General features: G+C 53.9%; 1 protein-coding gene across 5 annotated transcripts in view; it reads left to right on the forward strand.

Annotated features, from left to right (window-relative positions):
• PRRC2A (proline rich coiled-coil 2A) overlaps nucleotides 1-9,364 on the forward strand; it is a 36,258-nt gene extending 26,894 nt beyond the window's left edge. For 2 of the 5 annotated variants that reach the window (XM_033141664.1, XM_033141665.1), the window contains exons 17-32: nucleotides 330-580; nucleotides 1,556-1,683; nucleotides 1,788-1,917; nucleotides 2,075-2,160; nucleotides 2,300-2,548; nucleotides 3,829-4,020; nucleotides 4,153-4,230; nucleotides 4,976-5,138; nucleotides 5,229-5,284; nucleotides 5,417-5,505; nucleotides 5,932-6,190; nucleotides 7,314-7,412; nucleotides 7,521-7,745; nucleotides 7,837-7,925; nucleotides 8,331-8,424; nucleotides 8,609-9,364. In XM_033141664.1, the coding sequence (XP_032997555.1) occupies nucleotides 330-580; nucleotides 1,556-1,683; nucleotides 1,788-1,917; nucleotides 2,075-2,160; nucleotides 2,300-2,548; nucleotides 3,829-4,020; nucleotides 4,153-4,230; nucleotides 4,976-5,138; nucleotides 5,229-5,284; nucleotides 5,417-5,505; nucleotides 5,932-6,190; nucleotides 7,314-7,412; nucleotides 7,521-7,745; nucleotides 7,837-7,925; nucleotides 8,331-8,424; nucleotides 8,609-8,746 (2,326 nt within the window). In that variant the 3' untranslated portion in view covers nucleotides 8,747-9,364. Of the gene's footprint in view, nucleotides 1-329; nucleotides 581-1,555; nucleotides 1,684-1,787; nucleotides 1,918-2,074; nucleotides 2,161-2,299; nucleotides 2,549-3,828; nucleotides 4,021-4,152; nucleotides 4,231-4,916; nucleotides 5,139-5,228; nucleotides 5,285-5,416; nucleotides 5,506-5,931; nucleotides 6,191-7,313; nucleotides 7,413-7,520; nucleotides 7,746-7,836; nucleotides 7,926-8,330; nucleotides 8,425-8,608 lie in introns of those variants that run through there. The other 3 variants (XM_033141666.1, XM_033141667.1, XM_033141669.1) reach the window with 3 other exon arrangements.

A 9,364-nucleotide genomic window follows, 5' to 3' on the forward strand; every position in this document is an offset into this window, starting at 1 on the left:
ACACTTCTTCAGATACACTGAAACAGAAGGGTCTGGTGACTTCTGTTTCAGTGTATCTGAAGAAGTGTGCATGCACACGAAAGCTCATACCAAGAACAAACTTAGTTGGTCCCTAAGGTGCTACTGGAAGGATTTATTTTATTTGTTTTGTTTTGTTTTGTTTTGTTTTGACTACTATACATAAATTACGTAAGAGAAATGGTCATCACCAAAAAGTGGGAAATTTGATGACTTGTTGATGGAGAGGGAGGAAGAACCAGCCAAGGAAATCCCCAGTCCACTGTCATAATGTTTCCTGCTTCCTCCTCCTCCTCCTCCTCCTCCTCTAGCCGGAACACCGATGACCACTCTCCGGGCCTGAGCCTTCCCCCAGCACCCACCACCAGCACAGTGTATCGTTTGGACCGTGTCATCCACAGCGACCCAGCTGGCATCCAGCAGGCTCTGGCTGAACTGGGCAGCCGCCACACAAAGCCAGCCTCCCCTGGCCCTGCCCAGCCTCCCTTCCTGGGGCCTGGAGGCAGCAACTCCTCTGCCCTCCCACTGCGACGCTTCGAGAGTAGGAACAGTGGCAGCGCAGGTAATGGGCAGAGTCTGTGCTTAGTAACCAGGGGATCTGGATTTCTTTGTCTTGAAAGAGACTAAATTCATTCTTGGCGATCAGTTACCGTACGGGGGGACTCCGATTTAAGAAAACGGGGGGAGATGTATCAGTGTATAAAGGGTAAAGGGACCCCTGGCCGTTAGGTCCAGTCACGGACGACTCTGGGGTTGCGGCGCTCATCTCGCTTTACTGGCCGAGGGAGCTGGCGTACAGCTTCTGGGTCACGTGACCAGCATGACTAAACCGCTTCTGGTGAACTAGACTAAACCGCTTCTGGTGAACGCTGTTTAGCTTCCCGCTGGAGCGGTACCTATTTATCTCCTTGCACTTTGACGTCCTTTCAAACTGCTAGGTTGGCAGGAGCAGGGAGCTCACCCCGCCGCGGGGATTCAAACCGCCAAGCTTCTGATTGGCAAGCCCTAGGCTCAGTGGTTTAGACCACAGCACCACCCGTGTCCATCAGTGTATAAGATGCCCCAAATTTTTGACATTGTGTTTTAGGGGGGGAACCTAGTCTTATACATGGAAAAATATGGTAATTTGCCCATTGGTCATTATCTTACTTGGCTCAGTTGACAAGCATGATGGGACACATGACCAGTATCTCTGCTGAGTGTGTTAATCAACTCTTCCATTGTTCTAGGGGGCTGCAGTTATTTCAGGATGCCCGTCCCTCTCCCCACTCCCCCTCAAGGGACTTTCTAGGAGCTAACAAGTGCTGCATCGGTTCTCCCAATGCACAATACAATCTTACATTTCCAAAGCTAAGCAGGGCCCAGTATGGTTTCAGATTGGATGGAGGGCTGCATGTTGAAATTCCTGCATTGCAGTGGGTTGGACTCAATGACCCTTGGGGTCACTTCCAACTGTATGATTCTAAGATCAGATGCCTGCTCCTTCCCCACTACAATCCCATTTTGCTGTTTTTTTCCACCACAACCCCCAATTCAGACTCTTGCTTCCTGGACAAGAACCAGCTGCTTCTCTCTAGCAGTGCCCCAGTGAAGGAGTCCAGTGCATTGGGTGGCTTTTCTGCAAAGCGCCGGGAGAGGCCCCGGAAGCAAGACCTGCTCCAGCAGGTAAGCGATTTTCTCTTTTTATGTAATCGCATGGCATGAAGCAGAAGGAAGGTTGCCTGGCTTCTCAAGGTCTCACGTATGTGTCTGTCCCTTGTCCCTCTCAGGAACCCATTCCCTTCCCCAGCGGCCCTGGCTTCTCGGCCCCCAAAGAGGAGACCCCCGGCAAACCTCGCAGCAGGAGCGTTCCGGTGTCCGAGGGGCTCGCCCCACAGATCTGGAACCAGCTGAATTCCAGTGAGTTATTGCAAGCATGTGGAGAAGAAGGGAAAGCTATGCTCCTGGGGCAGGCAGGGAAATCAGAACTGGCAGCGAGAGGGAGCAGCTCTTTGGATCAGGGAAGAGAGAGCAAACATTCCTGGTTCAGAGGTGCCCCTGTGTTTTGTTTCATCAGACTCCTCCCGAAAGAGCTACCGCCCTGCCTCTGTGGAGCCCTGGATCGACCCTCTGAATGCCTTCGAAGAGGTTGCTAGTACGGAGGTGAGGTCCGTTGAGATGCGATGGATCCGGTGCATGCTCTGCAGAGGCTCCCTTTCCAGGGCGGAGCCGGACTTTGCCGATGAGGGAGCTTTTCTGTCCCCTAACCCTGTTTGCTGACTCTGCTTTGCCCCTTGCCCAGATGAGCCTGTCTGACAGTGGGGTGGACCTCAGCAGCGACTCACAGGTCTCCTCAGCCACCTGCAGCCAGCGCAGCTCTCCTGACGGGGGTCTGAAGGCCACACCAGATGCTGGGGCCAAGCGCAGCGGAGCCATCGGCAAAAGTACCGAGGATCCAGCCGCTGCAGCCGGACCGGAGGGAGCAGAGCCAAAAGAGCAGAGGAGGAGGCCCCCGCCAGCCAGAGACTCCAGTTTGCTGAAGGAGAAGAAGGTACATAAGTAACACTGGGGTGTCGCCACATCTTCAGTCAGCATTGATATAACGCATGCAGCTGCTTTGGTTTTCTTAATGCAGTGGTGGCCAAACTCTGCCCTCCAGATGTTTTGGGACTACAGCTCCCATCATCCCTAACAGAACCAGTGGTCAGGGATGATGGGGATTGTAGTCCCAAAACATCTGGAGGGCCAAGTTTGGCCACCACTGCCTTAATGGTTTCCTTTACTGGATTGGTTCCACCCCACCCTGTTTTACTGAAACAGCTCTCCCAAAGGTTTCTGGTGTGTGTGTGTGTGTGTTGCACTGACTGGTGTCCTCTTTTGGCTCTTCCATTGCTCTTCCCACCTCTTGACACACTTGATTCTGCCATCCTGATTGGGCTTCTGAATCCTGACTCAACCACTTCTCCTGACTCAACCACCTCATTTCTCGCTTGAGCTCTTCTTGTCATTTTTGCTCCAGTTAGGATTCGGTCCTCTGCCTCAGTTTGGCATTACAAATGAGGATCTGTGAGAATTGCAAGGTTGTTAGGAGGACTCCCACCTTCCAAAGATCTTTTTAGCAGCAAAGAAAGCATTGCCCCTTTACAACCACAACAGCTGCATCCTGCTCCACTTTTCCAGAACAGCTTCCCCTGCCCTCTTCTTGCTAGAAAGGAGTCCACGTGTGGGTGGTTTCAATGAATCTTAGCGTGGGGTGCATTTGTAGCTAACACAGACCATGCATCCCAGGTTCTTCTTGCTTTGGGATTTTTTTCAGGCAACTTCTCTTCCTCTTTCTGAAAGTATATTCAGGAGGAGTAGCGTAATTGAAGGACGTGCAGGTCTCTGCACTTAAAATTTTATCCAAGTAAAATTAGCCCAGGCTCTTCAGGAGATTGAATTACATTATATACATAATTTTCTCCTAATCTTGGGGAACTGGCAATAATCCAGGCAGGGAATGTAAGCTTCCACCCCCTTAAATCCTGCACTGATTTTGAAAATAGTACCAGACATAATTCTCCCCCCTACATACCTTCTTGCCTATCTTTGCACTCATAAATATGTTGTTGTTTTTTTTAAGTGCTTTCACTTAAGCTGCAAACATCAGTTGGTGCTAAATAAATGTGAAGTAATAGCAACAGCAGTTCCCCTCAACCACCTCGCTCCCCCCCCCAAAAAAAAACCCCTCTGGAAAGTGAGCCTGGATACTGCCCTCCGGCTAAACTGTTTGCCACCCCCATGGTCTCAAAGGGCCCACGAGTTTCACCACCCCTCCTCCTCCTGCGACAGGTGAGCAGCTCCCCTGAGCCGCTGCCCCGCGACCACCCTCCCCCTGGTGCTATTGGCACAGAGCGTTCCCAGCGAGTGGAGAAAGCAAAAGACAACAGCGCAGAGAGTCTGGGTGCGATGACGTCCGAGCCAACCCCCCAGCTCGAGTCCCCCGGGGCCTGCCCACCCATCCAGTTTGGCGCTAGCGATAAGGTAAGTGCCAAGCCCGGCTTTCTTCCTGCGCTCAGCAGAAGAGGGGCAAGACGCATGTGTTTTGCAGTCCCTTCTCGTACAAGTCCCAGACTCAGATTCCAACCCCCTCCCCCTGGTTTTCGCCCCCTTCAGGATGCTGACCTTCGCTTCATGGTGAACGAAGGGCCGAAGCCAGACAAAGAGGAGCTGCACCAGGGACTTGCCGAGGGGGTAAGTGGGGAAGATGTGCCAGCGCTGATTTGGGGGCTCCCTCTTCTCTTCCCACCCCCCCCCCCTTGAGTTCAGCTTGGAGGGCTGCAAAAGAGCTTGGCTTTGCTAGCTGGACAGTGGGTGTCCTTGCATTTCAGCTGTGGGGCCTGTTGTAGTTTCTGCATGCAGGGGCTGCTCCTCAGCAGTCTCTTGGATCGGGATGCAAAGTCTGGATTAAACTGGCTTCTCTTTTGAAAGGCCAGTCTTGGCCAGATTCCCGGATGAGAGCAGGGGCATCTGCCTCCTCCCTCGCTGTTGCTGCCCATCAGTCCTTACTAATATTCCCCTCCTCTCACCCCAAGGTGTCAGGGCAGGTTACAGCATGCACCTTTTTAAAACCACGTATTCCACGGAAGATAGAATCAGAAAAGATATTGATGTGCAAGCGATATTGGGGCTTGATTTCTTCAACCTCCTGCGCATGGGATTGCCCTTGGAAGTTTCCCCCAAAACCTTTTCAGGTTAAAAATGCAGCTGTTAGACCTGGGTGATACAGAATATATTTTGCCAAATTTATTGTCATTTCAGTTTGCTTCTGCGGTGCAGCGGGTTAAACCGTTAATAGGATTTTCTCTATTAGTATATTTTTGCACATGGCAAGGTAGAGTTTAAATCTGTACGAGGGAATAAACATTTGGTCCGTTTAGAAAGGAAGCCTAGAGCTTGGTTGCCTCCAATGACTCCCCTGCCTCCTCCCTCTCCGCAGCTGACCTCTGCCCCCAGGGAGTGGGAGCTGCTTCCGCCGGCACCTCCCAGCCACCGAGCTTCCCCCGAGGCGCCTCCTGGTCGCGGCTGCGAGGCCCGGCCATTCCCTGTCGCCCCAGCATCTTGCCTGCACAGCCTCCCAGCAGACACTTCCGTGTTCTCAGGTATGGAGGGGCATTTGGAACGGAAAGGGAAGAGCTCACGTTATGCGGCTCCTAGCCAGAGCAGTGGTTGACTGTGCTTCTTCCTCCCTGCAGGTGAGAGGGGCCAGGGTCAGCGGCTGTACCCGGAGCTGTTTTACGGGAACCAGGTACCTACCTTGGCAGATTGGGCAGAGGAGGGGCGCCTCGTGTGTTGCTGTGGGGCCTCTGGCACAGCTCAGGAGGCGTGGTTTTAGCTATCCCACCTCCTCTGAAAGGTTCCTTGCATCCTCTTTCTGCAGGTCCAAGCTGCCCAGCTGGATTCCCAGCTTCACGGTGCGAGTGGGGGCAGCAGCTACCGACCGAGCACCCCTTCTCTGCACACCTACAGGTAAGGGCAGGGGGCATATGGGGCTCTGAGCTCCCCTTGTGGCAGGGAGACACCGCAGAGACTCTGCAGCCTGGCATGCATTCCCACCCTGCCTTTTGTGAGAAGCACTTGAGTCCGGTCCACACAGGTGATATTGTACCCATCTTCGTGCGGGCCGCTGCATGGAACATGGAGCAAGCTTGTTTTCTGCCGCTCCAGGGGGTGGGACCCGAACCAGTGGATTCAAGTTACAGGAAAGGGAGATTCCGAGTAAACATCAGGAATAACTTTTTGGCAGTAGTTGTTTGACAGTGGAACGGACTCCCACAAGAGGTGGACTCTCCTTCCGCGGAGGTTGGATGGCCACCCGTCGAGGATTCTTTAGCAGCGAATCGTGCGTTGCAGGGGTTGGATTCTGACTGACCTGTGGCTCGCTTCCTTCACTAGGTCCCAGCACCTGTACCTCCAGCCCAGCCCAGCCCCCACTTCTCCCGCTCAGACGGCCGCGGGCACCGTCTTGCCCAGCTCCGCCTTGCTTTCGGGGGTGGCCCTCAAGGGGCAGTACGTGGAGATATCGGCCCTGCAGGCGGCGGAGCTTCCCAAGCTGCCAGCCACAGGCCTGCTGTACCAGGCTCCCCCTCCTTCCTTCATCTACAGCTCAGCCTTCTGCAGCAGTCAGCTGGCTCCAGAGCAAGCCCTGCTTCAGGTACTAGGCGTTGTGGTGGGCAAATAAACTAAAGGGCAGTTCTTCTGGGAATTGGGGGTGCAAAGAAAACCCAGATTTCTGGAGGCGGTGGGTTGGAGAGGAAGAGTTTATGATGTGGCACAAATGAGTGGGAGCTGAGAGAGAGAGCAGGGCAGTGGGGAATGCAGGGAGGGGGGGGTCACATTTTAGGAAGCCAGGAGCTTTCCTCATGTTGTGTCTATAATAGTGGGCAGCTACTCTTCATGGGCAAGTAGCTTTTTTGCCTAGGAGCCAAGCTTTCTTTTCAGTTGCTCTGCAGCTCCAGAGCCACAGATGTGAAGAGTGCTGCCAGTTACTGAGGATCGTGGGCCGCATGCTTCTAAATACCGGTTGCTGCGGATCACGAACAGGAGAACATTCCTGCCCTTAGGTCCTGTGTCACGGACTGGTTGGACGCAGAGGAATGGTGGGAGGCACCAGCTGGGGGACCCCCAAAGGAAGAAGGCTCAGAGCTCGGGGAGTGGTGGTGGGACAACAATGAGTGGTCGGAGGGAGAAGACTGGGAAGAGGAGGTGTTGGAAGTTGAAGAGGTAACGGGGAGCAGAGAGAATCGTTGGCAGAGAGAGGTCCAGAACCCAAAGCAGGAGAGGCAGAGATGTGTGAAGCCAGGGGGATCTTCCCCTCCTGCTACAACAAGCTCCCCTCCCCGAATCAGAAGGGGTATGAAGAGGGAGGAGCAGAGGCAGATGTGTCGACCTAGTCTCAGATAGCTTGGGAAAGACCCAGGGAAAGAGGACACTTAGGGAGCTGTGGGAAGGCAGGGACCTGTAGTCTCCATAACTGCCTCCTAGGAGCAAGACTTACTGAAGAGAGTTGCTGTGCTCACTAGGCCTGGCACTCTTGAGAAGATCCTGTTCTTCTAATAAAAATCACACTCTGTGATTTGCTGCCAGCTAGCCTCTGACACCCTGCTTGTAGGTTTTCTTAGAGCCATTTGCTTTATGATGGACCTTGGAACTGATCCAGGAGGGCTCCAATGGTAATCTTGGGTTCAGAAACCTTTGATGCAATCAAAGTGGCCACCTCCTTCAAGAAATGGACTGTTGGGAGTTGCCATCATCGTGTTCCTTCTCCTCCCCTGCAGGTGCGCCAAGAACTTGCATCCCCCTCCGAGTTCTACCCTGCCGCCCTGGGGCAAGGCAGCCAGAGCAACTTCCTGACTGGCCCAGGCCCAGGCCAGCAGGTGAGCGAAGCACCATCTCTTCCAGCCCAGCTCCTGGACCAAAACTGTCCCAGGATTGTAATGTAGCCCCTGTCTTTCTCTCTTTCCCTCCCCTCTGTCCTGCCCCAGGTCCTTTTGCCCGTGGTGGAGCCGCCCCAGCTGCCCCCCGTGGTGAACTTTGGCTCCTTGCAGCAGGCGCCACCTTCTGCCCCTGCCCCTCCGCAGCCGCCGCCTCCCCCCATGCCCCTGGTGTCCGTGGCCACCCAGGCTCTGCGGCCGCCCGGGCAGCTAGCCGGGCGCCTCGTCTCCCCAGCCGTGCGAGCGTTTCCTCACGGCGGAGTGGGCCGTAACGAGGTAAGAAAGAGGGCTGGTGGGCTGGACTCTGCTCCGTGGGAAAGGCCTACCCACCCGCTGGTTCTGATGTAGGATTTTTTCCCCCCGCCAGCTCCACGCTCTGGAAATGAAGCCGCTACAAGATTACAGGAAACTGAATGGCCTGGGGTCTCCAGGGGCCCGGCCCCCCTCTGGGGGCAGGTGAGTGTTCTGTGTGGGGCGGAAAGAGCTTTGGGGATGGGGAAAATGTCCTGGAAACAGACTATATGGTCTCCAGTTATCAGGCTTCCCCCCTGATGCTGCCTGGGGGTGCTGGCGCCCAGTTAATATATAGCAGACTCAAAAAAGGAGGACGACTGGACCCATCTCACATTTGGTGGAGTTGACCCGCTGGCCACAATGCTTTGAGTCAGCCAGGAAGCATAGAAAGGCCTTTCCCTAAAGCATCTTCCTGTTACTAGTGCCTTTTTGTGTGTGTGCAAGTTCTCAGATATATTGTTTCCGTTAAAAGTAGTAAGTGTCGGAAGATGGTCCCTGAGCAGCAAGAGAGAAGTGAAATAGCACCTTTGGCTGCCTCATCACGGAGACTTTTTCCTCTCCCCTCAGGCCTTTCTCTGGAGGCTTTGGTGCCAGGCTGAAGTCCCCTGGTTCTGCCTACGGTGGTATCTTCCGTGCCCAGCGCTTTGAGGTCTACCAGCAGGTGAGGCTGCCTTACGGGACTTGCCGTGTGAACGGAAGATGGGATAGGGATTGAGAAACGGAGCCCGCTTTTTAAGGCAACTCTTGGGACTATTTTTTTTTTGGGGGGGGGTTTCAGGAACGCAAGTGACATTTCCTCCTCTCAGCTGCCGTGTGTGTGTTCTCCTTCCCCTTGGGCTTCCCAGTCGGACGTCCTTCGCTGGAACCCCCGCTCTTGGGAGCGAGCCGCTCCACCTCGTGACGGAACGCCAGCCCGCCGCCTTGAGCCAGACGTGCGCTCCCACACTGACAAGCAAGACCCCAGTCTCTCCAGCCACCACTAGCCAAGGATGCTGAACCTTCCCTCCCCTTTTTGATTCTGTTAACTTCCTCCCCCCTCTCCTCCCCAAGATCGCGGGAGGGCTGTTTGCAGGGGTTTGTTCCCCCCCCCCCCCCCTTTTGGTGTATCCTGAATACGGGGTGTCTCCTTAAACTCCTTTTCTGTTTGTATGGGGGGGTGACACTGGAATTTGCCCCTTGGAGTAGGGGTGTTAGACACTTAGTGGGTGCTCAGAGTGTAATTTGGGAGGGGGGCAAGGATCAGGATTTTGGGAGGCTCCCAGCTGAATGTATTTTTGCTTATTTCCTTTGGTTTCACCTGAGTTTATTTTTCTGGTAGGGGGCTCTGTTGCCCTTTGATCTGAGGGGGGAGCAGCTCTGAGGTTTGGAGTGTAAATATATATAAATATGAACGTGTCGGGGGGGTCTCTCCTCTTCCCTCTTCTATTTATGGGGGCAGGGGGAGGTGAGACTGGGAGCCTGTCTCCTCTCCTATTTGCTCCCCCGAGTTTGAAATAGGAAGCATTGAGTTTTTAAAAAGGTGGTCGAGCTGGTTTGTTTAATAAATAAAACCAAAAAAGTTGTTTAAAAAAAAAACCAATAAAATAAAAAGTCAGACTGTG

The sequence above is a fragment of the Lacerta agilis genome, chromosome 2, assembly GCF_009819535.1.
Source record: "Lacerta agilis isolate rLacAgi1 chromosome 2, rLacAgi1.pri, whole genome shotgun sequence".
In the NCBI taxonomy this organism is placed as follows: Eukaryota; Metazoa; Chordata; class Lepidosauria; order Squamata; family Lacertidae; genus Lacerta; species Lacerta agilis.